The sequence below is a fragment of the Myotis daubentonii genome, chromosome 4 (assembly GCF_963259705.1).
Source record: "Myotis daubentonii chromosome 4, mMyoDau2.1, whole genome shotgun sequence".
NCBI lineage: Eukaryota > Metazoa > Chordata > Mammalia > Chiroptera > Vespertilionidae > Myotis > Myotis daubentonii.
The window spans coordinates 109,464,550-109,482,796 of NC_081843.1; the positions used below are offsets into that span (position 1 = coordinate 109,464,550).

An 18,247-nucleotide genomic window follows, 5' to 3' on the forward strand; every position below is an offset into this window, starting at 1 on the left:
TGTATGAGTTTGGGTCCCCAGAACTGGAGTTCAGAGCAATTGGGAGCTTGTATCGCCCTCCCAATTGAAAAAGACAACAGCGCTCCCAGTTGCCAGCCTGTTTCTGCGCGTGCCTCTGTACCTCCACACTTCCGCACCTCTGCACCTCCTACCAGTTTCAATGCGCTTTTCTCTTTCCTTCTAGTTGTAGAATTGCCACTCAGCCAGCCTTCTTGTGGTTCCGGATGATATCTATTTTGTCTTTTAGTTGTAGTTTTGATGAGGTTGTGCGAGGCAGCAAGTATAAGTGTGTACCTATGCCGCCATCTTCCAGAAGTTCCTGTTACATATTCTTATTTAGTACCTCCAAGTCCCTAGAATGCTACCTTCCCTTCTGATGCCTTAATGATAAATTGGCATCTTGTTCATTTTCTTTATCAGTATACTAGAGGCCCAATGCACAAAATTTGTGCGGGGGGTTGGGGGGGGGGCGGTCCCTCAGCCCAGCCTGTGCCCTCTCGTAATTCAGGACTCCTTACTCCTAGCCACCCGCCTGCTTGCTCCTCACTGCTCACCCGCTCTCTCCTTACCACCTGGCTCAACTGCTCCTTAGCGCTGCCATGGAGATGGGAGAGGCTCCCGCCACCGCCACTGCACTCACCAGCTGTGAGCCCGGCTTCTAGCTGAGCGGCGCTCCTGCTGTGAAAGCGCACTGACCACCAGGGGACAGCTCCTGCATTGAGCGTCTGCCCCTTAATGGTCAGTGTGTGTCATAGTGACCGGTCGTTCTGGTCATCCCACCATAAGGGTTGCTGGGCTTTTATATAATAGATTCTCTGTAGAAATTTAGTGAATTCCTAGCCTTCCCTTTTAGTCACATTGGACTTTATTCCTATTAGCTTTTTAAAAATTGAGATAAAACTGACGTAATATCTTGTGAGTATGAGGTGTACAATGTATTCCTTGTTTTTTAACCCTTGATCCTATTTTTCTCACACAGGACAGCACATGTTGTACCCAGTCATTTAAGGTGGCCTGAATCCCATGAGATACTCACAATCCCTAGCTGATAGATAGTCCTAAATAATTCACATTTGGCCAGGCCAGTGTGAGTCCATGGTTGAGCATCGAGCTTTGAACCAGGATATCATGTTTCAATTCCCAGTCAGGGCACATGCCCAGGATGAGGCTCAATCCCCAGTAGAGGGCATCCAGGAGGCAGTGGATCAGATTCTCTCTGATCATTGATGTTTCTCTCTCTGTCTCTGAAAGCAGTAAAAATACTTTAAAAAAATACATACATTTGCTTAGATGTCTAAATACATTTTGGGTAAATTCTAAAATAATTACTTTGATGTCCATTTAAATCACCAAGACTAGACAAGGACTTTAAGAGTTATTTGTTATTTTTGTCAAGTTTAAGTTTCTTCAGTAAACTTTTTGTTATAGGTTCATGTGCTATAGTAATTCCATTTAAAGTGTATTTCATTTGTTTTTGCTACTATTCATAAAGTGGACTTGTTTTTATAACTGGACTTAACCGTTATTTATATCTGGTTTAGGTAAAGGATATTCCCTATTTTCAGACTAAAACCATACCTCCAATTGATGATCGAGGTGCAAGAGTGTTTGTTCATGAAGCAGGAGGTAATTCATGATTTTGTTCTCATGAGACTTCTCTTTGTATTTAAAAGAAAAAGAAAAAAATTTTTAAGAAAATTTAAAAGGATGTTGTTTTTGGTAGGATGACTACAAATTCAGGTATACTTACTTTGGATCATTTATACCAAAATAATTGAGGCCATTTAAAACTAAACCACATTTTTTTGTGTGTGTAATGGACATAAGAAAATGTTTTTCCAAGTAAGTACCCAGCCTCTAAGAAGACAAAAACTAGGTCAGTTATTTCTGTTTTTTAAAAAAGAATTCATGAAAAATTTGTAACACTAATCCTCATAGGTCTAAGAAATAGCCATTTGGGCAAAGGATAGAGAGAGATAAAAATGTACTTATATATTGTATGCTCTCTCTTTGTTATGGTCTGTCATATTTTAATAAATATATGCATATCAGTCATAGGTTTAAGGCTTTATAATTTTGATTATTGCTTTTTAAAGAAGTACCACTTTAGACTCAGAATTATTACTTTGCTTTATGAAAATACTGAGGATAACTAAAACGATGTCTTCATTGTACAATCTGTTTTCCATTTTGTACCTAAAGCCTCATATTAAAGTAATAGAAACATATCTGCTGACTTTACTACATTAGTTTCCTAATTAAAGCAAATTATTCTTTTCCCAGTTTTGAGTGGTAAGAAGAGTTCTGGTTCTTCTCTAGCTTCCCTCCTGCAAACTGTCACATAGGGTAAGGCACTTGAGGGAGGGTCAGTGACGCTGTCTCTACCAGTGTGTTTTGTTCACTTCTGCACAGGTCTCCCACCTGGCACTGGAGGTCCGGTGAAAAACTCCTTCCACCTGCTGAGGCAGCAGATGAGTCTTACGGAAATAATGAATTCAATCCATTCAGATGCTTCTTTGTTCTTAGAGAGCACAGAAGACACTGGGCTACAAGAGCATACAGATGATAACTGCCTGTATTGTGTCTGTGTTCAAATTCTGGGTTTTCAACCCAGTAACCAACTAAGTGCAATATGTAGTCATTCAGGTGAGTGAGTACATCCTTCTGGATGAATCCACCTGAATTTGAATCTGCTCCAGTCACACGTAGGTCATCCCCCAGCCCTATCCAGCATCCCTCACACTGCATTCTCATGCCCTCAGCCTTAGTTCAGTCAGCACCTCCTTGTTGGAGTGTGTTTCAGTCTCCAACTTTGGCCCCTTCTAGTTTACTTTTCAACTGTTCCTTGGGATTAATTTCTTGAAAGCTCTTCACTGTCTGTTCATGCCCACCACACAAGACTCTGTGTGGCCTCACTAGTGTCTTTTTCACCTTTCTCTTCTCTCACAGTTGACATACTCTTACTGACGTAAAGTTTTGAACAAATTGTGCCCTGTTTCAGCATTTCCCTGCTGTTTCTTCTTGTCCCTCCCTCTCTTACACACATGCAAGTTTGTACACAAGCACACTGTCTGTTTAGTAAGTCTACCCCATCCTAAGTGTAAGGAGTATTTTATCTGAGCTAGATAATGACACTCCTTCCTCTCTACTCTCATAAGTTCTGATAGTTCAGTTATAGTAGTGATAAGCCAGGGAAGTATGGTTCTTACATTGGTAATTATTAAATGGAGGGCGGGAAGGAAGTCATATAACAGTACACATAGAATCCCCCTTTACATCCAAAGAAGCAAGAAAGATTAATTTATATACAGACTTTTAACCATATTTTTCTGTGGAGAGTGATATTTAGTTTGGGGTTGTGAGGGATGGGAGAGGGATAGATAAGGTGCTTTTTATGCTATATATATCTTTATTTGAATTTTTAAATAAAATTGTATGTAGTATATCTTTCTTGAGAATTTAACAAATTTCATTATCTGAGTAGTCTACTTTGAAAATCTTCATTATGAAACATAATTGTTGGAAACTGGACAGAAATTACAAGGAAGCATCTCCTCTATGGTATACAATACAAGCACAGGAATTAAGCCATTGAGACACTTTAATTGAAATAACTGATCTTTCTCTTCAGACCTTCAAGACATTCCATATTCTGATTGGTGCGAGCAGACTCTCCATAATCCCTTAGAAGTGGTTCCCTCTAAGTTCTCAGGGATTTCTGGATGTAGCGATGGCGTGTCTCAAGAAGGCTCAGCCAGCAGCACCAAAAGCACAGAATTGCTGCTAGGTAAGTTGTTACATTCAAAGGCCAGCATTGTTAATAGAACTAAGTTTATTGTTGTTCCTAAATATTATTAAAGTTGTCTCAGAACTATGACATCCATTTTAGTGAGGCCTGTTTAGCCAATTATTGCACTTAACTATATTAACATATATATGTACTTTCTTAGTTGTCTCCTTTCATTAGAAAGAATTTTGTTCCGAAATGATCAGAGTATGTGCAGTTTATCTCAGTTTTAAATCTTTTAAAAATATATATATATATTTCTTTATTAATTTCAGAGAGGAAGGGAGAAGGAGAGAGAGATAGAAACATCAATGATGAGAGAGAATGATTGATCAGCTGCCTCCTGCATGCCCCGTACTGGGGATCGAGCCCGCAACCCAGGCATGTGCCCTTGGCAGGAATTGAACCTGGGACCTTCAGTCCATAGGCTGACGCTCTATCCACTGAGCCAAGCTGGCCAGGGCCCAGTTTTAAATCTTTAGGTAAAGTTTAACAACAAATTCCATTTCTTACAACGTTTTCTATTGTGATATAGATAAAATATTTTAATCTTCTTTTCAGGTGTTAAAACAATTCCAGATGATACACCAATGTGCCGTATACTCCTTCGCAAAGAAGTCCTAAGATTAGTCATTAACTTGAGTAGTTCAGTTTCAACTAAATGTCATGAAACTGGACTTTTAACGTAAGTTAATACCAAGCCTGAGTATTCTTTGTTCTATTTTTTATTGTGAAAAAGATACTTGAAATAACTTCAGAAGGTAGCTTACATCAGTATTTCTCAGGATGGCATATCTGTGTGAGGCTAGATTTTCTTCATGTCCTTCAACCAAATGACATGTGATAACAGACTAAAGCAGAAGCAGGTGTGTTAACCCAGTTGTCTTCTTTCAGCCAGACTTTAAAGAGATCAGTGGAAATGTAAAATAATACTACTCTTTCTTATCTCGTTTTGGAAAGTCTAGTTATTTTTTCTATTAAAATGCTAGAGGCCCGGTGCATGAAATTCATGGGGGCGGGGGGGGGCGGCTTCCCTCAGCCCAGCCTGCACCCTCTCCAATCGGGGACTCCTTGGGGGTTGTCTGACTGCCGGTTTAGGCCTAAACCGGCAATCGGACATCCCTCTCACAATCCAGGACTGCTGGCTCCTAACCACTCGCCTCTGCTTGCCAGCTTGATTGCCCCTAACTGCCCCCCCAACCCCCCCCCCCCCCACCAGCCTGGTAGCCTCCAACTGCCTCCCCTGCTGGCCTTGTCACCCCCAACTGCCCCTCCTGTTGGCCTTGTCGCCCCATGCAGCCTGCTGTTCAGTTCTTTGGTCGTCCCTCACTAACTCCCCTGCCGGCCTGGTCGCCCCACACAGCCTGCTGTTCAGTTCTTTGGTCGTCCTTCACTAACCCCCCTTCTGGCCTGGTCACCCCACACAGCCTGCTGTTCAGTCGTTACTGTTACTGTGACGGTGTCCTGGACAATTTGCATATTCCTTTATTAGTAGTATAGATATGTATTTATGTTAACATGTAATGGATTTATTTCTTTAATGAATAAATATTTTGCAAGTTTCTTATTTTAATTTCTAACATGGTAATTATTTATGGCCATAACCCACACAAAAAATAAGTTTTGGGGGGTCTTTGATAATTTTTAAGAAAGTAAGGGAATCCTGAGCCCAAAAAGTTTTTTTGTTTTTGTTTTTTCCCTCATCCCAGGCATGAAAAAAGCTGGCCTACATAAAAATGATATTTTCTTGGGTTAATTTTCCCCTACTTTTCCTTCTTTTTCTCAATAAAAATTGCAGAATTTTTGTGTTTTTTTTTTTTAATCACAGCAACATAGTAAAAGACTGTATATTCACCATTTTGAGTTTGTACGATTTAAAGCAATGGTCCTCAAAAGAGAAACACCTCAGGGTCTCCTCGGAGGCTTTAAACCCAGTAGTAACGCAGATGCAGGGCCCACTGCAGGCCGGCCTGGGCTCTAGAGTCGTGGCCCTGAGCTGTGTACTGCCCGGTCCACCCCACCACTGATTCTCAGGTGCTGTTCTGCGAAAGCTACTGTTTAAAGGTTGAAAGATACAAACAGATAGCTCAGTCCAGGGCATCAATAACTTCAGTCTAACTTAAAAAACACACAAACATTTCTATTTTAAAACATTAATTTTGAAAATATTTGAGTCATCCTAGACTGATAAATAAATTTTGCGATTTCTCATGCCAGTGAAAAAGAATATTTCTAACTTTTCAAGAAACATTTGGGTTTTGATTATTTTTAAGAGATAACTCAAAACATGAGTTTTCTAATTTAAGTGTGAAGTAGGAATATTTAATATTTTATATTCGTATGCCATAACCCCAGATATGCCATCTAATCAGTAGTATCTGCAGAAAGAATATTTAAACAGAGATACTCTGGGGCAAAAGTAGCTGTTGTTATAGTTTTCTTCCATCGTCTTGCCTTTCATTACAGAATTAAGGAGAAGTATCCACAGACATTTGATGACATCTGCCTTTACTCGGAGGTTTCCCATTTGCTGGCACACTGCACGTTTAGACTTCAGTGTCGGAGATTCATACAAGAATTATTTCAAGATGTACAGTTTTTACAAGTAAGTAGAATTTGTACTGAAATTTATCTTTCAAAAATAATTCTGTGTTTAAAAGAGAGATGATATCTGTTGATATACTAGAAAGTCATTAAATTGGACCACTTCTTCCCTAGATGCATGAAGAAGCAGAGGCTGTGTTGGCAGTACCACCAAAGCAACCTGTAGTTGATCCATCAGCAGAGTCCTGACCTCGTGTTTCGGGTGTATGTAGGCAGATGCTACTCACACATTCACATTGTGCAGTTCGCCAACGCCGCTGACACCGCCACGGACGGGGCAGCAGGGACAGGAGCGCCTTCTGTGCACTGTGCCAACAGTTTGGGTGCAGGAGCAGTGGACCTGCGACTTCCCTAAGCGAACATCCTCCTCCCCCCTGGAACCCTGTGGGGCGCACTGCTCATTACCACAGCTTAGAAGTTTCCGTTACCATTGTATGCAAGAGCCAAGCACTGAACACCTACATAGGTTTTCTATTTTTTCATTTTACATGCATAACAACAATGGAACAATAATAGGATACACAGAGGCACCCTTCACACAGTTATTTCTGAACCCTTTTTTAGGGCAAATAAAAACATGCCTTGTTTGTTAACTAATTTATGGAAACCAGGAGTCAGTGTCTCCGAGACGTCATCCGTCACCACAGTGGTTTGTGCTGTAACTGCTGGTATGAGAGGGAACTTTCCCCAGTGTCCGTAACACTACGTCAGAGCTTTGTAACCGCAAAGCGAAAGAAGAGCCTCAACGACCCCGGACTTATAAGTTATTTTTATGTTATTAGATTTTCATAAAGTTTTTTATTTGTTTTCCTTCTCTTCAGTTTTGTTCCAAGGTGTTGTTATTATAGGCTATTTGAACCGATTTAAGGTTTTTCACTACAGTTCCTGATTAAAATCAGAAATCATTTTACAGTTCAGCTTTTTCCCACTTCTAGAGTGCATATATATGTGTTCAGTGGACTGCCGTTTTCATCCTCTCCCATATTACCATTTTAAACAGGAACTTGAATAAGCACTATTAATGCAGACCTAAAGCAAAAGAAAGCATTAAATGATACTTTAAGGAAAAGTTAAGTTTGCCTACAATTTACTTCACATTCCATGGGAAAAGAAAAGCCATATTTCCTTTTAAAAATTAATGACACTGTTATTATGATTAAAAATTGTAGTGAAAAGCCTTAAGTACCAAATTTTAAAGCAGCAGTAATTTAATGTTTATATCAGTGTTCTTGTTTTGCACAAACTAAATGCAGTGATTGGTTAGTTTATGAGTACAGTAATTGCCTTGGTCACAGTTGTGAAATTAAGTTGACGGGGCAAGGTTTTGTTTATGTGTTTAATTTGTATATGTCTAACAGAAATTAAACCTATGTGCAAATTTGTATATAAAAATAGCATGGCCAATCATCATTAGAATGCTTGTAAATGAAAGGATCAATTTTTTTAAGGTCTATATATAAATAGAAAAAAATTCCAGCTGGACTAATTAGGACCTTTTTTAATCATTTGTTTATGCCATTTTTACAGTCATACATCAGCTTTGACATCATCCTAACACACTGATTCATGTTTTCCAGGTCACAGATCCTCTTTACAATGGGCTTGTTCTCTGAGATCTCTGTAAAGAACCCTGTGAACCAGAAAGCAGAACTCACAGAAATACTTTTTTTTTTTTTTAATTAACTGGCACTGAAAGTTCCCATTGGGATGAAACATTTCATCTTACTTTATAACACCTCTGACTGCACTTCACGAACTGTTCTCATGTGCACTGTGTAGCAAGTGACATGCTACGAGGCAGACAAGGGCTGGACTGTTGCTTCTGTTAAAAGTGGTTCTTTAGACTTCCTCTCAAATCCAATTGAAGACAGAATATACTTTTTTATACTTTAACTTATCCTTAACCCAAATGTTCATTTAAATGTCGACAATAATTTGCCTGTCACCTTGGTCTTTGGTCTTGGGTGATTAAACTGCTTTCCAGAGAACCAAATGTTAGAGATACTAGACCAGATAGTGGTTAAAAACTCCAAAGGCAGTAACATAGTAATCTTATTCACAATGGGATTAACCTATTTTGGACATTCATTTTAAACACTACCTCAGTTAATATTAATATAAAATCTGTGGTTTAACCCCTCAGAAGGTAACAGTAATTCTTTTTTGTCACACACATTATCCCCATCCCGGGGCCCCACCTCACTCGTCCATCCTGAAATGAAGTCTCATTACTGTTTGTCTGAACTGTTTTGTTGTGTTTTTATAATTACTTTGAAAGACTTGTATGTATGCATCCTAATATTTGCCTATAGCACTTAGTTTGGGGAGACACTCAGAGCTTTTTGATTATCAGTAATTTAAGGAACAAATGTACTTAAGTGTATATGTTTCACTGACAGGTCGAATATGTTCTTTTTGTGTACTTGTTTGTATAAAAGTAGACATTAAATGATGAAAAATGCTCACATGCAGTGCCAAGTGATCGATCACCTTAGGGGTTTAAAAATAATAAATTATAGAACAGGTTAGGAATGGGGTCAGTGGTAATAGAAGTAATTGAGAAAATCATCTATAAATGATAGATATTACCAGACTAAAAAATACCAAAATAATGTCAATACTATAGGTTTTCAAGATTTTTAGGATTAATCTTAGTCCATATAAATCTGTACTATTGGTAATTACTGATAATTTGGAGGAATTTGGACAGTTGTGCTGGTTGTAAACTGTGAATTTCTAATAGTAAAGTAAATTGTTTTTAATTGAATTTTTTTTCAAGAACAGATTTTAGCTTCACATACTAAAGACTGATAAAATTAGAAATTAGTATTCGTAATTAAATATCTAAAATTTCTTACATTTTTATTTCCTGTTTATGCTTAGGTAGATTTGAGGGGAAAAGTTTCTTCCTAATAAAAAAAATTTTTAATGAAGATTGGTAGCATTTGGACATCCTGTAAGACAGTGACATTAAAAAAGGCTCTTTGGAGGTGGGTATATACATTACTATACTATTTACTCTAATATGTGTGCAAGTCCTTTTAAAATGGTGTCTTTAATTGTTTTCAGCTCTTTTATCTGGAGCTTGGAACAATTAAAGCTGAGTTTTTTAGGGCATATTACAATGGCAAAGTGCTCAACAATGGGGTGGCCATGTGTATTTAGATTTGTCTACTGCTATTTATATACAGATTTTCATTCCATTCAGAGGATGTTTTTTAATCCCACATTAAGCACAGATGATTAAGCAATAAACACCAAATTGTCATCCAAATTATAACTGCAATTATTTTTGCATGGTAAGAGGGAGGTGCTGATTTTTTGTGAGATGAGCTTTGTAAACTACCTTGGAAAAGGGTCCTTTGGAAGTAAGGTTTTTCCCTTTGTCCTGTGCTTCCAGTTTTATCTCAGATTCACAACCCATTAAACCATAGGGAAAAGAAAAGGTAAAGTTCATTGCCAGAGTTTTACCAGAACTGTTGGAATAAAAGAACATTTCAGCTTTTCCAAAATGTAAGTTGGGAAAGGTCTCCCTTGGCTGCCAGTCAGGAAATACATGATTACCAGGAGTCCTTCAGTGAGAGTTTCGTAATGAAAGCATGCCAGTGAATCAACAGCAGTGTTTCTCAAAGGACATGGAAATCTGAACCCTTTGTAGGAGCACTATTGTTTTCTTTCAGTCCCAGGTGCCCAGCGTGTTTTTCACTCATAGTAGGTTTGTCTGACCAACACAGAATGTGGATTCCCCCCCTTTGGAGTGTTTTTGTAATGTAGGTGGATAGCTATGCCACAGCATGCATGAATTGCACATTTTGATTTTTTTAAATAAAATATTTAATTTGAGAAATATAATTTATGCCAAAAAAGTATACCTTGTAATTTTGCCACTAAAATGGTTGATTTAGCACAAAATGCAAAGTTTTGGGGCAGAGGTGGGGGGAGATAAAAATGTTTCATAGATGATAGTTGGAAATGTCCCAGTACTGGCCTGTCAGAAACCCTGACGCTGCGTTCTAAAACAAATGGTGTAAATTAGGTTTGAAAAGTGGTACGGGATTGTGAAAAAAAATCTCAGATTAATGCTCCCTGACCACATGACTTTCTTCTTTTTTTAATTTAGTAATACGCTGCTACATATTTGGAGGTTCTGGTGTTTGTAGGTCACTGAACAGACATTGAAATATGATTTGTATTGTATAACTGTAACATAGAAAGAAAAAGTATTTATATATTTTCCGTAAGAATATTTCATTGAGTTGTGTATAATTTAAATAAGGTTTGTCTCTAAATGGTTTTTCTCACCTTGATTTTTTTTTTTTTTTTGGTTTTCTTGTTTTTGTATAATGTGTACAGTTTATGTCAAGGGCATTAAAAGCCTCCTGAAGCATAATCTTATCAAAGGGATACATTCTTAATAAAATGTACTTAAAATTCTTAAACTTGTGTTGTTCTGTTTGAAATTTTAAAACAATCAGTGTTGATTTGAAGTATGTACCACTGAGGCTGATATATATGCTTCCCAGTAAAAGGGACTTTTAAGCAACACAGATAACCTAGTTCAATGACACATTCCTGGCTTGTTCAAAATGTCTTCAAATATCTGCACTCTCTTAAACATTATTCATAATCTAATCAAACATATCTTTACAGTTTTACCCTCAAATCATTATCAAGGGTCTCGAAAAAATGGATCAATCTTCTGAACAGTTCTGAAGTTTTTGAGGAATTGATGTACAATAAAAATGATAGGATGATGACTTCTGTGGGAGGTGGTTGATTTCTCAGGCAGAAACTGGCCTGAGCAGACAGGGTAACATACGGCCTCCTAGTGGGGGAAGAATACACCACAGGGGAAATTATCAAGCCTGGAGATTAAAATTCACTGTCAAGGCTGTGGTCTATTGTAGCTGACTAAGTGTTGTAAAATGTATGTCTCACTTTTAGAAATAGATTTATTTTGGATATTTTGGTCTTTAAGCACATTTCTGTGTATCGTTTTTCATTGCCTTTCACAGTATGTGTCGTTAAATAGTAGGCCCCCAAATAAAAATGTGAATCACCCTACAGCTGATCTTTAGAAAATGTGGTAATATAGCTGAACTTGAGGAACTTTGTTTCATTTTTTAAAACTCTTTGATATGTAAAAATACTCAAACAAGTGCTGTCTTAGTCCTTGCAGGCTGCTGGGGCTGCTGTCACAAAGCACCACACGCTGGGCCTTCACAGCAGGAGCTGCTTGCTCACAGGCGTGGGCTGGCGGCCAGGCCAGGGCTCGCAGCGCCCGGACTCCTGTGTCCTCGCGTGGCGAAGGGGCTGGTGAGCTCCCTGCGCTGAGAGCATGTCTGACTCTCAGAGGCTCCGGCCTCATGACCCGATCACCTCCGCAGGCCCCACCTCCCAACACCATCATCTGGGGGTTAGAATTTCAACATACACATTTGGGGGGGACAGTCAGACTATAACTACTTTTGGTCTCAGAAAAAGAAACCAAAGTATACTAAAACTTTATTTCGTTGAGGCTTATAGAGACCAAGACAATGGCATTTGCTAAGTCCGTTAAATTGAACACACTACTCTGTTACCGTGCTGTAAAAATTTAACCGATTCTCCAGGCGTTTTATCTTTAAAGTTCTTTATGCAAAATACTTAATGTTTTCTAAATTCTTTGAGATGAAGACCAGCTTATCTTTCTGCAGAGCTCGTAGGACAAACAGATGTCTAATTCAACTAGACCTTAATAAACACATTCCAGGGAGAGCCAGTTTCGCGTGAAGTCATGGGAGTCGGGTGTTAGAATGTCAGCAGATTCCGTAGCTGCTGTGCGACAAGGTCCCTGCCCCAGCCTGAATCGTCGGGGTACCCTGCCCATACAGTATTGAAACTGAAGGTTTGAAATACTAATTTACTTGGTGGTTCTGAACATGGGAGAGGAATGTTTATAGCCAAAACTATAGTTAGAGTGAAACTGTAAGCAAACGGTTATTATTAGTCTAGCATTTCCTACTGGCGTTTTGTTATGGTTCAGAAAGTTGCCTTCATTTGACTTAGGCCAGCGAGTCTCAAAGCTGAGTGTGCATCCGAATGAATGCCAGGTGGACAGAGACGCCAGGCCTCATGCCAGAGATCCTGACTAGGAGGGCTCGAGTGGCATCCGGGCACACCAGCTCCTGAGGTGATGTTTGAGCTATGCTAATGGTTAGGTTTCTATTTCATGGAGGCAGAGGAAGCATGAACAGTGGTGAAACTCTTTAATGAGAGCTTGTTACAACAAAAACGACTTCCAGGGCAGGCATTATTTTTTTAAACTACGAAGGACTGTTTACAAGTCAGTCATCACTGCCACTGACATCTCTGTGGGCTTTTACGATTGCGTCGTGACAAAGGAACACGAGGGCAAATGACAACACTGAACCCAAGGTCCTCTCGGAATTACTAACCGAGATACTCGTTGGTACGGTGTTAGGAAAAGGCTTAGATACATGCGAGCACAGCGTTGAAGAGTCCGAACAGAAGCCCTGGTGTGTGCAGGTACGTGGAGGCCGGCTGACAGCCAGCTGGCTTGAGGCGGGTCCTTTCCTCCCTCTCTCCGTGGGGTTGAGCCTGGAGTGTGGGGCGTGGGGTACCAGAGGCAGAGGCAGTGCCGTCTTCATCAGGCAAACGGCACCCCCAGGTGTGCTTGTTGAGAAACGTGATCGACCCACATTGCGGCTGACAGGCAGGAGGCAGAGGAAGGAGCTGCGTGCGCGGAGCACCTGCTGCGCGGCTTCGCGTCCACACACAGGTTCAAGGAGACGAGGCTGCTGAGCCAGAAGCGAGTTCCCTCCAGGTGGCCTCTAGGAGCTCTGCCCAAAGGGGTCTTCACTTGCTAATGCAGACATACGGATGAGAGGGAGGGGGTACTTGGCCCTGACCACCTGCTGCACAGTCCGAAGGATGCCACATGGACACAGGCCATGTACCTGGCAGTTCTTGAAAGAAAAGAGGAACCATGGGAAGTAAACGGAACTACTCAATGCTGCGCTTTCCTCTCTCTGAGGTAGTCATCAACGATTCCGGTGGCAGACCGGTGTCCACCAAGCGGCAGCGCCGTTATCCTGACACTGGGAGTCCCTGGCCAGTCCCTCTGACGGTGGTGAGTGAGAGAGGACAGGGTGGGGGTCTTCCCAACACGGGCACTGTCTCACCTGTTAGGCAAGGCCTGCGCCCCCAGGAGTTTTTACTGCGCCAATGCACGGCCAGTTCTAGTCACTGCGAGACAAGTCCAACCTGTGTTGGTCTCAGGCATCTGTGACATTTTCATGAAATGCACCTAGAATAAGTAAACACTGACAACGTAGGCTCTAGGAACGAAACGCCGGTGGCCTTTTCAATTAAAGGCTTCAGTCTGGCTCCTTTACCCTTAAGTTAGGAAACGTGGGGGTGGAACTTAATGGAAACCTTTCTGGTTACAGGCTGAATTCCAGGACCGGAGCCGCCCTGCCCGGGACTGCGAGGATGGGGTCTGCCCCTGCGAGGGGGGCCAGGGAGGCTGTTACAAGGCGAGCCTGGGACATGCAGCCACCAGGTAAGCAGGGTCCCCGCTCCCACAACGCGGGCGTTTCCACCGCGAGCCTGCTGCGAGGGAGGGAGGTCAGTTTCATGGCTTCTGAACTTGGAAACCTAGCTCGATGGCAGTGATCTTGTCTGAGGCCGACCTGCCCGCCGTGGGGGCCTGGCGATGGGGTGGGGCCGGCCGTGCCTCTCGGGTGTCTCTGTAACCGCGTGAAGGTGTGAAAGGGATGCATGCTTAGCCGCGGTGTTCGCCTGGATCCAAAAGGCTCACGGGGGAGAGGCTGCTATTCTCATTCGGGGAAGGTGAGGCGAGGCCCAGGGGGACGGCCGTTTGCATTCTGTACTCGGAACGGGGTGCCAGCTCCAGGGAATTTGTTGGGGGACTGTCCTTGTGCCCAGATGTGGGTGAGGCCACCTGGGACACGTAATTCAGAGTGGTCTCTCCGGCTGGGGTTTCCCCCGGGGAGTTCATGTAGCTCGGCTCTAGGGACCTCAGCAAATTCCCAGGTGCAGTCAGCAGGTCCCCCAGCCCTGGGGGGCCTGTGTGGGGTGCTGGGTCGGGGCCACAGAACCCAGCGTCAGGGGCTGCCTGATTGTAGGTCAAGTTCTCAAAGCAGATGCCAGGGCCCAGGCCCGTGGAGCTCTTCTCCGTGGGCAGGAGGTAAATGTAGTCGTGCTTAGCGCGGTCCGTTTCTGCCAGCGACTTCCTGGCGCCTGGGAACTGGGCCTTAATCCCCTCGGGCTTGTTCACAACCTCCAGCTTGTCGGGGATGCAGTCATGGGCACTCATGATTGTCAGGTGGGCGTTCTCCTGGCACGGAAACAGAAACAGGAAATGTGACCTGGGCCTGTCTGTGGGAGGTGCGTGGAGCTGCCGCTTTTCTTGGTCCCTCCTGGTCAGTGTTACGAGGTTAGCAGGGTGTCTTCCCCCCCGCCCCCCCCCCCCAACGCCCTGGGGGAGAGGGGCCTGGCTCGCTCTGTCTGTCTTCCTGGGAAGTCCACGGAAGTGCAATTGCTACAGCCCAGCCGGGGCTGGAGTCTCATAGGTCTAGGGTTTCCATACAATTCCCAGCATTTACCTTGGGTTTTAGTAAGGACAGGACGCTGCTCTTGTACGGGTCTGGAATGTCAGGATAACACGTCTCCTTCATCCTAGAAAAGCAGTGAAAATGAGACTGAATCTTGCTTGAATGTGTTGGAATAGTTACAAATGAGAACCCTAAAGTCAGATTCCTGGGTTGTAACCTTGCTCTGTGGCTCACTAACTGTGACCTTGGGTCAGCTGCTTAACCCTCGTGTACCTTTAATTTCCTCATCAGTTCCATGGAGACAATGATGGTGCTCAGGGTGGGGCAGTGAGATTGAGTGAGTTGTTATATGTCAGCACTTATAGATCAAGCATGTCAAACTCAAAGGCTAACACGAGCCAAATAAACAAGGTTTAAGTGTATATGGGCCACAAAAAACCAAAAGCTTCATAGAAACGTAGGTTTATTTCGATAGAGACATGCTGAATTCAAAGGGATGAAATAGATGTTAACATTAAATTATAGAACATTTTAATAAAAATTAATTTTTTTCTTGAACATTAACTGACCAGACACTGAATAACTGCACAAATTAATAAATGCAATGCAAATAAACCTATTTTTTTTTTTGTTCTCCGAAAGCTAAATATGTTGTGCACACCAAACAAGTCAGTCTAAGGCTAATGACATGGCAATTGGCTGCTAAAATATTTGCTGCTGTTATTAGTAGAGAGAAATGGTGCAACTGTGGTAAGGCACGAAAGGGAAATGAATGCAACATGATTATAGGAATCAGTCATTAGTGAATGCTGTAGTTTGTTATTAATAACTAGTGGTGCATGGATTCATACACATTGAAAGGAAATTAAATAGAAGAAATATTTTAATATCGCTATTTGCCCTTTCTCTATAATAGAAGTGTCAGAGATGAAAGAATTAGTACAATGTATGTGGAGAGCGGTTACAGTGTTTGGACAGGTTCAAGCCTCGGACTAATGAGAGGGCACAGTCCTCTCGTGGCCATGTGCAAGTCCCAGCTTGGAGGGCAGAGCCTTCCCAGCACAATTATAGCCAACAGCTATGGTTGTAAGTTTGAACCGATGGTTCGAACACGTGGCCCCACGTGCCTGAGTGATGTGGGCTTGATAGAGTTCAGGTGCATGTAATTGAGTAGATTCAAAATCCATGAGAACGTTGTAACCATGCCCTTACTTTGCCTGGTGAAATCTGGCTATAAAATAAAGAGACAGCTTATAGGCCGTGGCACTGTCTCTCTCCATTAGAGAGGGCAGCGTCCCACCCAGACCCAGCTTTCTTCTCTTGTCTGTCTTTTCTAAAGCTTTCACCGCCCCCACTCAGGCTCACCTTTGGCCATGCTGGTGTGGCAAATGTATATGAAAATAATATATAAATTGACTAATAACATGATAAAACAACAACAAAGACATGATATAAAAAACATGATATAAAAACAACAAAAACATGATATAAAAACATCATTGATAAAAACAATGACTGATAAATTGATTAAACTTATTCTAATATCTCCCTGTATTCCACATTGAGTAAATACACTTTCAGAGTGCTTGACTAATTTCCCTTGTGATTAAGTATTTACAACTTTAACGTCACACGCTCTTCGAACTTAAGAGAAAGCAACATATAACTGACCATGTCTGAAAGCAGGTTCAGGTAGGAATATTCCTACTCTGTCTAGAGCAGCGGTTGCCACCCGGTGGTCTGTGGACCACTGGTGGTCAGTGAGGTCCGAAAGGTTGGCAACCGCTGGTTTAAGGAAACCTTTGGAGCTGTCGCCAACCAGTGGTCCGCGGACCACTGGTGGTCATGGTGTCTGAAAGGTTGGTGACCAATGGTCTAAAGTTTGTCTTCGTGATTTATTAATAGTCATTGCAAATGCTGGCATCACGGGAAACTGTCTTTGAATTAATTTAAATGGGAGGCCAGTGTCAGACAGGGACAGTTGTGCCAGTAGTTGGTCTTCAGACATATTCTGTTAACGACGTGGCTTTCTTTCAGCTTCAGAATGTCAACAAAAACAACCAAATTCACGATCGACAATGACAGATCAAAAGACACGTGTGCAATTGGTGTCAGCAAGAGCTTTATATGTATCGCGCATATGCGAGTCAACGTTTATTTTTAAACTGCCAGTGCAGTCATATGTACCCGCTGGTCGGTTGAACAGTTGGATGAACGGACAGTCGGTCACTTAGCCTTTTATATATACAGATTATGTATAATAGGATATTGTAAAAATTAAGTTATGAAATTTTTATTAAAATGTTTCTTACATAACATTATATTGGCTGGGCCACAAAAATATTTGTTGTGGGCTGCGTGTGGCCCGTGGGCCATGAGTTTGACATGCTTGACTTAGAACATGGCCAACTGTACAGTGAGTGACGTACAAATATTAGCTGTTGTTATTGAACAAGTCTTGCATCTTTTTAAATGGTTATGGTTTTCTTTATATTGACCCCAAAAGCAAAATGTTGAACATTTTTTCAACTTTCCTTGTAGCCTCCTCTGCCCTTGTCTTTCCAGCCTATTCCTCATATTATTGGTGTGATTTCTGTTTATCAGACTTCTTTCCAGAGTTTTCCCTGACCCTCTTCCTAGATAAACGCCCCCACACACGTACCACTGACTCTTCACATAGCACAGGACCGTGAGGAGCAGGAGGAGGAAAACCATGGGGAGGATGATGCGGATCAGTGCATGGGCTGAAAGAGAAAGAAGGCGATATTTTAAATGAGTACCTGTCCCTCCTCAAAGGAAGAAAAATAAGTTTTAGGTTGAGAGAAACTTTATGTGTTTATTATTTCTCAAAAGTCTACATGTGTAAGAGTCAATAAGGGACCTGCCTGCCTGGGGCGGGGGCGGCAGATTGGGGGGGGCGGGGAGACAGACAACCACCCAGCCAGCACAGGGCACACTTGCCCTGACACTTGTGACCAGACTTGATATCTCCTCTGATACATGGGCCATCGCTCCCAGTTCTCTACCCACCCCCCCAAATCCGTGTGAGATTCTACTCTGCCCTCTGGCCCGGATGGGTGTCTTTCTGTGCCCCGGCACTTGGGGCCCAGCCATGGGCCTGGGTTTGCCAATGGGATGGTAGGAGTTCATGTCGATGCACTCGCTCACAGTTTTGCTTGTCCTCTGTGCGCCTGATATGCGCCAGGACGAGACTGTGCCCCTGATCGCCGCTGCCCCTTCCGCCTGAGCCCCAGGGGAGCTGCGTGAAACACACCTG

At 42.1% G+C, this 18,247-nt stretch overlaps 2 protein-coding genes across 11 annotated transcripts in view; one reads left to right on the forward strand and one right to left on the reverse strand.

The window, feature by feature from the left end:
* The window catches only part of RICTOR (RPTOR independent companion of MTOR complex 2), a 100,327-nt gene extending 89,497 nt beyond the window's left edge, over positions 1-10,830 (forward strand). For 5 of the 7 annotated variants that reach the window (XM_059694895.1, XM_059694896.1, XM_059694897.1 and 2 more), the window contains 6 exons: positions 1,542-1,626; positions 2,413-2,646; positions 3,632-3,787; positions 4,349-4,472; positions 6,254-6,392; positions 6,506-10,830. In XM_059694895.1, coding sequence (XP_059550878.1) covers positions 1,542-1,626; positions 2,413-2,646; positions 3,632-3,787; positions 4,349-4,472; positions 6,254-6,392; positions 6,506-6,580 — 813 coding nt within the window. In that variant the 3' untranslated portion in view covers positions 6,581-10,830. Of the gene's footprint in view, positions 1-1,541; positions 1,627-2,412; positions 2,647-3,631; positions 3,788-4,348; positions 4,473-6,253; positions 6,393-6,505 lie in introns of those variants that run through there. The other 2 variants (XM_059694899.1, XM_059694901.1) reach the window with 2 other exon arrangements.
* Positions 10,831-12,622: 1,792 nt separating this feature from the next.
* The window catches only part of OSMR (oncostatin M receptor), a 48,761-nt gene continuing 43,136 nt past the window's right edge, over positions 12,623-18,247 (reverse strand). For all 4 annotated transcript variants that reach the window (XM_059694906.1, XM_059694905.1, XM_059694903.1 and 1 more), the window contains 3 exons: positions 17,633-17,714; positions 15,022-15,094; positions 12,623-14,753 (listed from right to left, as the gene is read on the reverse strand). In XM_059694906.1, the coding sequence (XP_059550889.1) occupies positions 14,178-14,753; positions 15,022-15,094; positions 17,633-17,714 (731 nt within the window). In that variant the 3' untranslated portion in view covers positions 12,623-14,177. The remainder of the gene's footprint in view (positions 14,754-15,021; positions 15,095-17,632; positions 17,715-18,247) is intronic.